Here is a 14,656-nt window from a genome sequence, read left to right on the forward strand (position 1 = left end):
GTTTTTTAAGGAGTTCTTTTCTTCAGTTAATTTTTGTGCTTCTTTTACCATTAGGCCAATTCTGTTTTTTAAGGTGTTATTTTATTCAGTATTTTTGTGCCTCTTTTATCAAGCTGTTAATTCTCTTTTCATAATTTTCCTGCATCACTCTCATTTCTTTTCCCAATTTTTCTTCTGCCACACATATCTTTCTTTAATTCTTCCAAGAATTCTTGTTGGGCTTGTGTCCAATTAAAATTTTTCTTTGAGGCTTTGCTTGCAGCTGTTTTCACATAGTTGCCTTCTGTGTTCATGTCTTGATCTTCTCTGCCATTGTAGTAGCTTTTTTGGGTCAAATTCTTTTTTGTTGTTGGTTGCTTATTTTCCCAGCCTATGTTTTGATTTTGAACTTTATGTTAAATTTGGGCTCTGCTCACCTCAAATTTCAGGCTTTTTCATGCTGCTGTTTTCAAAGCTAGTTCTGAGGATCTGCAAGTTTATGGTGCTTCCAAGGTGTTGTGATCCTGGCAGAGGTATAGTTACTGCTCTCCTGATCTGTACATTGGTCTTTAACCAGGAAAGCCACAAGCACTAGCACTCTCTTTGCCTTAGAACTGTGACCAGGAAAAAAAAATTTTTAATTATTTGGGGCAGCTACATGGCACAGTGGATAGAGCACTGGCCCTGAAGTCAGGAGGACCTGAGTTCAAATCTGGCCTCAGACCAAACACTTGACACTTACTAGCTGTGTGACCCTGGGCAAGTCATTTAACCCCAATTGCCTAAAAATTAAAAAAAAAAATAAAAAAAAACTGTGACCAGGGCCCCTGCTCCCTTGTGACTGGTCCCTAGCATTCCTCTCACCCAGAAACTATGACCCAGAACTGTGTATGGGCAATGGAATTGACAATAAGTGCCAACAAAAAGTCCCCTATAATCTCTTTTTGACTAGTTGTCTGACCCCCTGTCTGTCTCTGGGCTGAGAATTTCCAAAGCTGATTGCTGCTGTTGCTTCTGCTATTTCTGCCTCCATGTGTGGGGTCACAGGCTTCCACCTGGGTGTCTCCAACTTCTGCCAACCTCCCAGGTTTCCTTAGGCCAGAAAAATGACTCACTGTGACTTTTTGTTGGCTCTGCCACTCTAAACTTTTATTTGAGGCATTATTTTAAAATTGCTTGAAGGAGAGTTAAAGAGAATTAAATTCAGTTGCCTGTAATACACAGTCTTAGTTCCACTTCCTTACATATGTCCTTTCAAAGGATGATGTTGTGACAAGTAAACATGCCTCTGAAGCATTTAAAGCAAAGGAGACTTAGAAAATATGCTAAGGCCATTTGCAAGAATTCATCTCTACTCAGTTACTGATAGCAATCCACTTCAAGAAATAAACGTGATAAAGGAAGGTTCAGGATAGATGCATTGACAGTGACAGTGAGATTAATAGACTGAACAGAGATGAGTAAAAGAAGAATGCTGTTCAAGGCTGAGGCATAGAAATTAATCAGCTCAGAGCTCTTGAGCAAGGCTAGAAACCAGGAAGTGGAGTTGCCTGAGGATGTTCCTTCTAACAGAGAGCCACCTTTGTTTTTGTACTCCCTCTACAAAAAGTTGAGCAAAAGCCAACTTCCTTTAGGGGCTGTCCAAACAAAGAAGGGAGGAGATAGGGAGGAACCATCATTAAAGCTCTGCATTTGGTATTAGTTTTTGTAAGCATCAATGATAAAGGAGTGGAAGTGGGGAGAAAGGCATTCTAGTCATTGAGTCAAAGGAAAGAACCTTATCCCTCACAAATAGCAACTAACACTAGGCTTCAGTTATAGAACTGCAACATACAAGACATCTTCCCTACCTCAGACGTGAGTTACACTATAATTTAATCAAAAGTAATCAAAAGGGGCACGATAGAAATCTAACTACAGTGTAGTAGAACAAGAGGGCTGGATAAAAATCTTGAAGAAATATGTTATATTCTCTAGCCTATTACTCTTGCCTAGCCCAACCTAAAGAAACATGCCCATGGATGCATTAGAAGAGTATTCAGTTATACATGGTTAAAATATTGCTCCACAAAACAAGCCATCATCTAAGTTTACCTCAAGAGTTTCGTTCCTTAAGGTTAGCCCAAAACCACATCCCTAGAAAGTGACACAAATGCCATTTTCTAAGCTTTGATTTTAGATCTGATTTATATCCCTTATTTACATTTAAAACTGGTAGTCCCTGATTCTATTATCTGGAGACAGCTCATACATTGTACTATAAATACAATTACTATTGATAATAGCTGGTATTGATAGAGTGTATTAAATAATCTCCTTTGATCCTCATGATAACCCTCTGAGGATGGTTCTCTCATTATCCCCATTTTACAGATAAAGAAACTGAGGCTGAAGGAAGATAAGTAACTTGCCCACAGTCACACAGATAATAATTATCTGATTCAGAATTCAAACTAGGTTTTCTTGTATCCAAATCTAGCACTCTATCTTCTATACCACCTAGTTACCTGATGGCTACCTGGCTTTCTCATGCTACTGTAAAACCCCAAGCCCCAATTTGAAACAGAGTCTGCTCTAAGAAAGAGACAAATGAAATTGGGGTACACATGTCCATGGTTTAATTTCTCAAGGTGGCTAGACATACATTGTATGAGAGTTTAAGTCCAAAACTGGGACCCCCTAAGGAAGCCAGTTCAGAACTGGTTCAGTTTGGGATTTTGGGGTACTACTTTATATGCCCTTCAAAGAGGTGTTCCCAAGGGGTGCCAATCAATCATGATTGGTAGACATACTAAGAGGTAGGTGGGTTCTTTGGATCACTCAGTCCACAGGGCCAATATCACCTGCCATCAAAGGAAATATCACCCCTAGTCTTGAAAGTCTATCTCCACCCAAACCTGAGTAGAATAAAACCAATTCAGGCCTGGGTTGGAGTTTGACCAAGATAAAAAGATTCGATGCAGTCTCATTATCAGAGATGTCCTTCTGAACAACTTTGGACAGAAGGCTGGCAGGGTAGAGCTCTGAATCTCCAAGACACAGATTACCAAGAGAAATCATTTTTAACACTACTGATGACCATCACCAATGACAGCTGATTAACAGTAGTATCCACAGGTAAGATGAAGTCATATGTAGAGATAATAAAGTAGATTAAAAGAAAAAGTGAGCTATATTAAGTCTTTCCCATTACTATAGAGGGGGCTTAATGCTGCCAAACTTGAAATCAATGGCTCTTGGGACCTAAATAGGCCAACCAAGCCCTGATGCAAATATAAATTCAATTTTGAAAATGGGGGTTTTTTTAAAGCATTTTCATAGTTATATCTTTTACAGTTGATACAATTTTTCCTCGTTCTATACCATAATATGAGTATCTAGGCACCTTGATGCATTCTTAATCATTTTTCTTATGGCTCATATAAGCAAAGAGAATCCATAGAAGTCAAATTTCATTTATGTGAAATTATTTCTGATTATGTCTCCATTTCTTATCCACCCCTTAAGCTGGCTTATTGTGAAGCTATATTACAAAGACTAAATAAAAACAAATATTGTTCTTTTTTTTAAATTAATGGATTTCAGTTATTGGAAAATCTCAAGACTGAAATAAGCATAGCCTAACCTCTGCAAGACTGATGTTTCATCAGCTAAGGGACAGATTTCATTACAAATGGTTTAGTATAACACCAGCAAATGTCAATAAATTTTATCTACTGGGAGAAATATGCTTCTGTCTTCAAACGTAAACAAGCTTATTAACCTCATTTTAACAGGTTGTGGAAGACGAACAAAAACGTCCCCTGGCAACAAAATAGCTGGAGGCATGAATAGTGTGGAAGGGGAATGGCCCTGGCAAGCCAGCCTGCAACAGAATAATATTCACAGATGCGGGGCCACTCTAATTAGTAACAACTGGCTTCTCACTGCTGCACACTGCTTTGTAAAGTAAGTATGAGCTGCTCTAAAACCATTCAAGGCACACAAGCCATGGTACATAAGTTCTAGTACACTATTACACTACAAATAGGTCTAGTTTTCATATGTCTATTCATTCATTATATAAGTATTCACTAAGCAACTTCTAAGTACCTTGAGCATGATTTCCAGAAGAGAGGACACTAGCTCCTGGAGGTAGGGAGGGGATCAGAATAGGTTTCATGTTGGAAGTAGCACTTAAGCTTAACTTAAAAGGAAGCTAGGGATTCTATAGGGCAGACACGAAGAGGAAGTCCTTTCCAGGCATGGAGAACAGCCTGTATTCAAAGATAGAGAGACAGGAAATGGAATATCAAGTATGGAAAATAACAACTAGATCAATTTGGTTGAAATGTGGATTCACTAAAGAAGAAGAATGTGTAGTAAGCCGTGAAAGGTGGATTAGAGCCAAACTGCCAAACAGAGGAGTTTGTATTTTATTTTAGTTATAGTAGAGAGGTATTGGTGCTTGTTGTTCAGGGGACTGGCATGATAAGATGTGCTTTAGGAATGTCAACTTGATCTCTGTATGGAGGATCACTTGGAGGAGGGGGGAAGCTCAAGGCTGGGTGACCTATTACTGTAACAATTCAGGAAAGGGGTAATAAGGTCCTGACCTAAGGTAGCAGCTATGAGTAGAGAAAAAGAAATAGATTCAAAAAGATACTGAGGAGGTAGAATTAAGAAGATCTGGCAACTGATTAGACAGATGCAAGTGAGGGAAAGGGAAGAATCAAAGATGAATCCAAGATAATGAGCCTGGGAGACCAGAAGGATGGTAGTGCCCTCAACAGAAAAAAAGGAAAATTGGGAAAAGGGAGTGATTTGGGGAGAATGTTAATGTTCTCTCCTGGATGTTAAGTGTGAGATGCCTGTAAGACATCTAACTAGTCATACAATAGGCAACTGGTGATGCCTAACAGCTGAAGCAGGTCTTGCAACTTACCTAAAGTAGCATCAGAAGATCAACATGTAATTACTTCTGAAAGAAAATGGGGAAAGGTCTGGTTCACTTTTGAAGGAGATGTGAAAAAGACCAAACTGAACTGTATTATATATACCTTCAGTTTCTTTTGTGGTTTATAGGTTATTTGGTTTTATAGAAAGAATTTAAAAGTGGAAGAGAACTCAAAAGTCATCTACCCCAGCCCCCTCATTTTACAGTTGAGTAAACTAGGGCTCAGAGAGGTAGTAATTTAACTAAAATCACACAGTTAGTAAGTGGCCAAACCTGGATTCAAACCCAGCTCTCTAGACTCCAACTACAGGACTACACTACCCTGACTGCAACTTGAAATTCAGTATCTCTTTCCACAATTCCACACTGAATTTGCATACATATAGCTTATTTGCTCAAGAGTTGAGTAATTATATTTACAAAATAGGGTAAGAAGGTGTGCTGTAGTTTCACTTTTTAAACTTTTAAAAGAATTTATTTTTTCCTATTCTGTTAAGAATATGTTTGTATTTAGTGGTTCTATGATGCTTTTTTTGATAGCTTTGAGATTTTAATAATAAGTTAAATGAAAAGTCTTCTTAGAAATTAGAATTATAGAATGGTAGAGCTAAAACAGACCCTACAACATCCTTTAATCCAACCATGTCATTTTTATATGAGGAATCCAAGAGAATAAGTGACTTGCCCAAGATCACTGGGCTACTAAGTAAGAGAACTAGGACTTGAGATCAAGTCCAGTATTCTCTCAAGTACATTGTACAGTCATTCTCTTTCTTACTATATTCTATGCAAAATTGTTTATTTCGCACCACCTATAATCATTAGAGGAATTTAAGAGTTTTAACTGTCAAGATAGCTTATTTTTAAGGCAAATTATAAATTTATCTTTTTTCAGTTAATAATCTATTTTATCTCCCTCATGCCTCACTCTCCCTACTGAAAAATAATATAAATAAAAACAAAAACCTTGTAACAAATACACATAGTCAAGCAAAACAAATTTCAATATTGACCATGTCCAAAAATATATACTATAAATCTTCAACTTAAGTCCTTCACCTCACTGTCAGGAGGTGAGCAGCATGGTACATCATTGATTCTCTGGAATCATGGCTGGTTATTTTGTTGAAGAGAGTTTTTAAGTCTTTCAAAAGTTTTTGTCTTGATAATGCTTTTATAAATTGTTATCCTAGTTTTGCTCACTTCACTCTAAATTAGTCTATATAAGAATTCTCAGGTTTCTCTGAAACCCTTCTTTTTATCATTTTTATAGCATAATATTATTCTATTTAGTCATATAATATGTCATTCTCCAATTGATGAGTATCCCCTTTACTTTCCAGTTCTTTACCAATGCAAAAGAGTTGCTTTTCTTCTCTCTTTAATCTCTTTGGCGTATAGACCCAATAGTGACATCACTGAGTCAAAGAGTCAAGTCAATAAGCATATATTAAATGCTTACTTTATGCCAGACATCATGCTAATTCTGGAGATACAAATAAAAATGAAAAGAAAGACAGTTATATCCCTCAAGGAACTTATATCCTAATGAGGGAAGAAAACACATAAAAGTGAGCTAAAAGCAGGAAAGGAAAATATGCCCTCATGGCAGTATGATGGCAAAGTATCGAGAATGAAACATGGCTGGCCTGGGCCCTTCCTTTAAAGGGAAAGTCCAGGAAGAATTCACCAATGGGAAAAGGGGCCACAGAGGCAGAGAGAGAAGGCAGCATAGCTGTAAAATCTAGAGACTGAAACATGGCTGGGCTGGCCCTTTCTCTGGGCATAGTCTCAAACTGCTTTCCAGAATTACTGAACCAATTCACCAATCCACCAACCAAGTGCATTAATATGCCTATTTTCCCATAGCCCTTCCAACATTTGTCATTTTCTTTTTTTATTTACTTCGCCAATCTGATGAGCATGAGGTGGAACCTCAGAATTTATTTAATTTGTATTTTTCTAATTATTTGTGATTGGTGGCATTTATTGTAGTTATTGATAGTTTAGATTATTTCTTTAGAAAACTGCCTCTTCATATCCTTTGACCATTTATCAGTTTGGGGGATGATTCTTACTCATAAATTTGAATCAAAGACCCTGATGAGAGAAATTCAGTATTTGTTTCCCTTCTAATTTTAGCCATATTGGTTTTATTTATATAAAACAAAGTTTTGTTGTTGTTCTTGTTATTTGGTCATTTCAACTGTGTCCAACTCTCCATGGTCCCATTTGGGATTTTCAGGGCACTGGAGTGGCTTGCCCTTTCCTTCTCCAGCTCATTTTAAGGAACTGAGGTAAACAGGGTTAAGTAACTTGCCCAAGACACACAGCTAGTAAATATCTGAGGCCAGATTTAAACTCAGGAAGATGAGTCTTCCTGACTCCAGGGTTGGCATTCTATTCACTGCGCCACCCAGTAAGTTCTTACCACAGTAACTAGGGTCTTTGAATTTATCTAAAACTAGAAACTATTCAATATAGTTTATAAGAAAAGCTCCTTATACTTCTGGGTTTTTAACTTTTTTAAATAGTCCATCTTTTTGGTATTTTTTATTGTTCTTTTAGTGCCAAAGACCCTCAAGAATGGAGTGTGACCTTTGGACTCCTTTTAAGTGGTTCAGAAATGAGGCGAAGAGTGAAAAACATTATTGTTCATGAAAAGTATCGATATCCAGCTCATAACCATGACATTGCTGTTGTAAATTTGTCTAAACCAGTACTATATACAAGCAATATTCGAAAGGTTTGTCTTCCAGAAGCGAATTATAACTTCCCTCCAGATTCTGATGTGGTAGTCACAGGATGGGGATCAAGAAAAACTGATGGTAAGTTCTTTAGTGTTCTTTCTATTTCATAGTAGCTATGAACAAGATTTTTAGATGATGTTTACAAGTGATACCACCTTACACATTTATTGAACAGATTTCATTGGTTTTGATAGATGTGATTCCATCAACATGGGTGTTCCCTGAACTGAAGGTGATTGCAACACTTCCACATTTCATACCCTCTATAAATCTTGTCCATGCCTTAGACAGAGCCAAAAAAAACTGTTTTTATGTGCTGCCAGGTGTTTGCCAAGGTCTGTTTGAACCTCTGAGACTTTCCCTGCACTTTACCCAGTTAGCTTACCCTTTTCTCTTTATACTTTGCCTCCATCTCTAGGCTTCTATACACTTAAAAAAAAATGCATCCAACTGTCCATTACGAGTCCATTAATTCAAATCTTAACAGATTTTAAAGACAACTAGGTTGACTTTACAAAATTTTAACTAGGTCTCTATGACAAATAAATTGTTTTTGTAGGCCCTGAGGAAAAGGCTTTGAAATAAGAAAGTTAGTGTTTAGTAAACTGCCCTCTTCCTGTATCTTTTTCTTATTTTCATAGACCCCAAGGGCCAAGTTTCCTTATGCTGCCCTATAACTGTCCATAGGCCTCCACTGTTTCAACTTATCTACAGCAACTACTATCCAAACTATGGCTCCTCTCCCCATCAAAATAAACCCCTGGTTGTTTTGTGGCTAATATTTAGTCAACTGCTTCCTGATAAAATAGTAGTGTCTTTTACAATATTACCCCTCCCTGGAATCACATGTAGAAAGAAGACTCCTGATAATGCCTCACCTAAAAGAATGAGTCAAAGGGTAGGCAGCATGCCCAGCAGGAAAGCTATTTTTCAGGAAGGTTCCCTTTGGACAGTATCTCTCAAATTATAGGATACTTGGATTACCACATAATGCATACATGTGAAGCTAGCCTTTAAATGTTCTATCCTTACTCAAAAGCTCTAATACAAGGAACTAACAGAAAAAGGACTCCTGGCATAGTAGAAAGAGCACTGGGTGGGGAGCAAGAGGCCTAGAATACTAGACAAACAGTAGTGTCATTGACAGAAATATTGCTGGAGTCAGGCCTAGATTCCAGGCCTCTTGGCTCTCATTCTCCCTTACTCTTCATATCAGATCAGTTACCAAGTCCTACTGATTATACCTCTGGAAAATTTCTGGTATCTATCCTCTTTTCTCTCCTCTTAGCACCAGCACCCTAGTATAGATCCTTATTACTTGGCACCTGAATTATTGTCAGATTCTTAGCAAGTCTTTCCACATTCTTGCCCTTCTAATCCATCCATCATATTACTGTCATAATCAACTTCCTTACACATAAATCTTCTCTACAAAATTTCTACTCCAGTGAATCACGGAGTGTGTATGAATGACAACAGATTCTCAAAGGCTATGCCAATAGAGCATAAACTCTGACAGGGTTATGTGTACTGCTAAGCTAGAAAGTCTTTGAGTGTGGTGCTAGTGACTAGTTTGAGATATAAAGGCAAGACTAGCAAAGCTAAATACAGAGAGACTCATAACCAGAAGGCCAGCTAAAGGGGACCAAATTTGGGAATCATGAAACAACCCAAAAAGCAATAAGCAAAAATAATTTCTTGGATATTTACTCATATTCCAAACAGAACACATGAAGATAGTTAAAGCATATGTCCCCAAATATGTTATAGAAAATGAAATAGAGAAAGTCCATGAAGACAAGACTTTCTCTTGTCAAAGCAAGACTTGAGAAAACCCTCTAAATCAAACGAACATATATACTGAAACTTTATCACTTCAATGTGAAAGAAGGCAAAGAATAGTCTCTCAAAAAATATGTTGGAAAATATGATTTAGGATTAAGAAATGAAAAAAAGCCGAAGATTTGTAGATTGTTTAGAAAACTAACACCTATATTTTATGAAGACTTTCTTCAAAAAGATAGTTGGGATATGTTGGACATGAGGAACATTAAACATCACACGTGTGTGTGTGTGCACGTGTGCTCACATGTGTACACATACACACACACACACACACATAAAACTGACTGTTTAATTCAATTATTTGGAGGTCAGGATGACCTTTATCCTCAGGCAAGTCACTTGGTGGCCTAGGACTCTCTTTAAGATTTATACATTGGACTTGGAGTCAGGAAAACCAAGGTTCAAATCTTGCCTTCGACATTTACCAGCTATGCGATTCTAGGCAGTCACTTAACTGCTCTGTGCCCTAGGCAACTTTCTAAGATTAAGGCACTGGGACTTAGAGTCAGGAAGACCTGAGTTCAAATCTTGCCTCATGCACTTACTGACTGTTTGATTCTAGACAAGCCACTTAACTGATCTGTACTTCAGTTTCCTTATCTGTAAAATGAGAAGCTTGAAATTTTTAGCCTCTAAAGTTTCTTCCAGCTCTAAATCTAGGCTATAAAGGGGTTGTTGACCTGCATCAATAGAAGAAACTGCCACCCTAGGAATTCTCCCACACTGATCATATCAGAAATCAAGACCTCTCCCCCAATGTTTTTAACTCAACAAAAATTATCAAAATACTATCCACATGCAAGGCACTTTGTTAGTCACTGGTGATACAAAGATGGAAAAAAATGGCACAGTTCCTGCCCTCAAGAAGTTTACAATACACTACAGAATAGGAGAGGAGTATATGGTTTATGCAAAAATAAGTATAGTATAAGTAGAGTGAGATTGGGGGGGGAGAAGAACCCCAAAAATGTTCTAGAAAAAATGGGGAGGCAAAGAAAACTTTCTGCTGCAGGGATCAGAGAAGATTTCATAGAAAAATTCTGCTCTTGGAATCCCTGCCTCCTGCAAGGCTCAGCTTAAGTGCCACCTCTTCCTTCTGGAGACTTGCCCTGAAGACCCCATGGCTAGTGCCTCCTCCAGTAAAATCCCTTTGTATTTCCTGTATATGTATATGTTAGAGTCACTTACAAGTGTGTGTACATTTCTCCAGATAAAATACAAGCTCCTTAAGGAAAGACTGTTTGGTTTTTGTCCTTGGGTCTACAGTAACTAGTTTGGTACCTAGCATATAGTTGATGCTTAAAAACATTTTGTTGGATGAATAAATGTTGAACGAGCAAGCATTTAGTATGTGTCCAGTTCTACAGTAGGTACTAGGAGTACAAAAAACAAAATTAAAACACTATCTGACCTCACAGAGCCTATATTCTATTGAGTAAAAAAAAAAGGACACAGATAATTAAAAATAAAACACAGAATTAATGCAGTGTAGTTTACATGGGTAGAGTACTAACAAATGGGAAATTGGCATAGTTCCAGTATAAAAGGTGGCAGCAACCTGAATTTTGAAGGAAGCTAATTCTTCTATAAGGCAAACATGCAGAGTGAGTGCATTCCAGGCATAAGGGACAGCCTTTGCAAAGTCACGGTGAAAGGAGATGAAACATCCTGTGCAGGGAACAAGTAAGCCAGTTAACTGGAAACAGAACACATGAAAGTAATGTGCAATAATTATGGAAAGGTAGGATGGAGCCCGATGGTAAAGAGTTTTGAAAGTAAAATAGAGAAGTTTGTCTTTTATCTTCAATGTCATAGGGAGCTTCTTGAATAAGGAAATGACATGGTCAAATTAGTGCTTCAGGAATATCAATTTGGTAGCACTGTGAAGAATGGATTGAAGAGAGGAAAAAAAAACTGAAGGCAGGGAGATCAATTAGGTGGCTATTGGAATAGCTGAGATGACAAAGGTTTGAAGTAAGATGAGTGACTGTGAGTGAAAAAGGATTTCGACAGGCAGAGATGTGGCCCTCCAGGCATGGGTAATGTACATGACCTATACAAGTGACTGGAATGAGAATGCTATGGCAGATTATTGCATACATGTTCAGATATCAATACTATATTGCCTGCTTTTGTTTGCTTGTTTTTCTTTCACCAAAAGGAAGGGCCAATGCTGGGGGAAGAGAACCTTTTTGCTGGCCTATTTATACAGAAATCACTAATATCAAAACAAAAGGCATCAGTAAAACATCTTGTTTTGTTTTATGATCTAATGTATGTAGATAGGAGATAGCAAGTGAAGATCAGAGAACAATCAGTAATTTGGCTTAGCTGGAACATAAAAGCATGAAAAAGAGCAAATTGAAATACTGCTGGAAAGGAAGGTTGGATCCCCAGTGTGAAGAGAGTTAAGTGTCAGATTAGGTAGTTTGGGTTTTATACTTTGGGCAACTGAGAACCACTAAATATAAACAATTTTGTGCCTTAGGAAAGGCAGCTATATGAAGGATAGACTAGGGAATGGAGAAGCCTAAAGCAGGAAGTCCATTTGGAAGGTTATTACAATAGTCCAAGCCAGAGGAAATTATCTAGCTTTGTGGCAGTGGGAATGAAAAGAAGGGAACAGATGTGAAAGATATAGAGGTAGAATCAACATGGCTTGACGATTGAATGGGGGCATAAAAAGAGAGAAGGGTCAAAGCTGACTATAAGGTTTCAGGCCTTGGAGATTTTGAAGGTAATGGCAACATCAACAGAAACAAGGAGTTTGGGAAGTAGGGCAGGTTTTATGGCAGAAGATGTTGACTTTGGCTTTTGGACAGGTTGAATTTGGCATTCTAGTAGGACATCAATGTCGAGACATCCAGCAAGCTAAGAGAAAATGGAAAAAGAGAAACAGACAGACAGAGAAAGAGAGAGATAGAGAGAATAAGAGACCTGAGTTCAAATCCAGCCTCAAACACTTGTGACCTTAGGCAAATCACTTAACCTCTGTCTGACTCGGTTTCCTCAACTACAAAATGGAGCTAATAATATCTCCTGCTCCTGTGATTGTTGTGAGGATAAACATAATTAGATAATATTTGTAAAGTACTTTGAAAGCAAAGTGCAACATAAATGGTAATCATTAGTATTATTAGGTAAAAGATAGATAAAAAGAACATATCAAAGATGTCAATTAAACCTTTGAAATCACATGAAATACCAAAGGAAAAAATATAGAGAGAAGGCCAAGGATAGAGCCTTGGAGGTCACTGTATGTGGGGGATGGAAAGACAATGATGAACCATTGAAAGTGACCAAGAAACAGCAGTAAGTATTAGAGAACTAGGAGATAGCTGTATCACAGAAGCTAAAAAAAAAGATGGTAATACAAGAAGAGAAGGTGGTCCGAAGTAGTAAATGCTAGACAGGTCAAGGAAAAAAAGGGATGAGAAAAGTCACCAAACTTAAGAATTCAGAGTTCATTGGTCTTTGTCACAAGAAATGTCTGAGTGTGTAGGGCAGTAGAATGGGTATATTGAGAAAAGATGATATAAAAACAAAAGGTATCGATAAAAAGATTTTTTAAACTAATAAATAGGTAAATATTTTAAGAGCAATTATTAGTGAACTTTGAAGGAAAAGTTAGTTGATTATAAGTCCTTTGGGGGCAGATATTGTTTTTATCCCTATCTTTGTATTCTCAGCAATTAGCACAATGTGTTAGCCATAGTATGTGCTTTAAAACATTTATCGAACTATTGAATTGAAAGCCAGATATGTCCATTTTTCATCTCTATAAAATCTTTGAGAAACTGGTATATGTATATAATTTTCTATAGTGGATTACATTTTCATTGTTGCACAATTGAGAGCTGCAAAAGATACCAAATCTTGCCATGTTAATTAGCCCAAAGAATTTGCCCCAACAGAACAAACATATTCTTAAAAACTCTCCACCATCAAGACTATTCTTATACATTAAGAATAATATAAGGTGACTTGATAGACACAAACAGAAATAACATTGTTCAGTATTCCTCTGAGTATCAGTAAGTACCAAGTAAAAGGAGAGAGACAGGCATTTACCATTGTAATAAAAGGATGACTGTGAAAAGTCCCAAATAAAAAAGGTATTGCCCACAGATGGCAAAGTCAACCAGATATTTGTTTATAGATAACATTGTGCTGATTGAACACTCCAGAGCCTTCTCAGTGAAATCCAGGCATTCAAAAGAGATCAGTCTAAAAATCCAGACAGAAATTAAACAATCATCAAACATTCATTAAAATGCCTACTATAGGGTCAGCTAGGTGACGCAGTGGATAGAGAACCGGCCCTGGATTCAGGAGGACCTAAGTTCAAATCTGGTGTCAGACACATAACACTTACTACCTATGTGACCCTGGACAAGTCACTTAACCCCATTGCCTAGCCAAAAAAAAAAGGGGGGGGGGAATTAAAATGCCTATTATGTGCCAGAAACTGTCTTAAGTCCTGGGAACACAAATGTGAAACAATCAAGAAGCTTGCATTCCTTGAAACCAAGGATAAGGACCAGGCCTGTGATTTCATTGGTTTATGGAAAACTTGGGTGAGGAAATTCCCTCTACCAATGTGAGTCAGCACCTTCTCTGCACCTTATAATCTTAGAGGGTTGCCTTGAGCACTGAGCAGTAAAGTGGCTTGCCCAAGATCAAACAGCCAGTGTATGTCAGAGGAAGGACTCGAAGCGGCATCTTCCTGACTTCAAGGATAATTCTTCATTTACTAAAACACACTGCCTCTTACTTGAAATCAAATGGATGAAAAATATCTATGACTCAGATTATGGCTACACTTAAATAGAAAGCTTACTGAGATGGTCCATCCATGCATCCTGAACAGATGCTATAAGTGGACAATAGCTGGGTCCAAAATTTAATAGGAGGAAGAGAGTGCACTGAATCACATTTATAAAATGAGTCAGTGCTTTCAATGATCCCAATCTATTCCCTGCTGCAAAAGTCCACCTTTTAAAGACCAATGTTCTCCCAATGATGCCATATTCCTGAAATTCATAAAACATCATGGTCTTAGAAGGTTCAAAATTTCAAATGGCCCAAAAGGCAAGAGAAAGACTACAATGAGCACAAATGGGCTAGAACCCACGGTTAACCTTGT

General features: G+C 37.6%; 1 protein-coding gene across 1 annotated transcript in view; it reads left to right on the plus strand.

Moving 5' to 3' along the window:
- Positions 1-14,656, plus strand: part of LOC110217399 (transmembrane protease serine 11C-like) — a 109,825-nt gene that overhangs the window by 72,616 nt on the left and 22,553 nt on the right. The window contains exons 7-8 of the mRNA XM_020999792.2: positions 3,756-3,927; positions 7,484-7,743. Coding sequence (XP_020855451.2) covers positions 3,756-3,927; positions 7,484-7,743 — 432 coding nt within the window. The remainder of the gene's footprint in view (positions 1-3,755; positions 3,928-7,483; positions 7,744-14,656) is intronic.

The sequence above is a fragment of the Phascolarctos cinereus genome, unplaced genomic scaffold (genome assembly GCF_003287225.1).
Source record: "Phascolarctos cinereus isolate Bilbo 61053 unplaced genomic scaffold, phaCin_HiC Scaffold_9;HRSCAF=440, whole genome shotgun sequence".
In the NCBI taxonomy this organism is placed as follows: Eukaryota; Metazoa; Chordata; class Mammalia; order Diprotodontia; family Phascolarctidae; genus Phascolarctos; species Phascolarctos cinereus.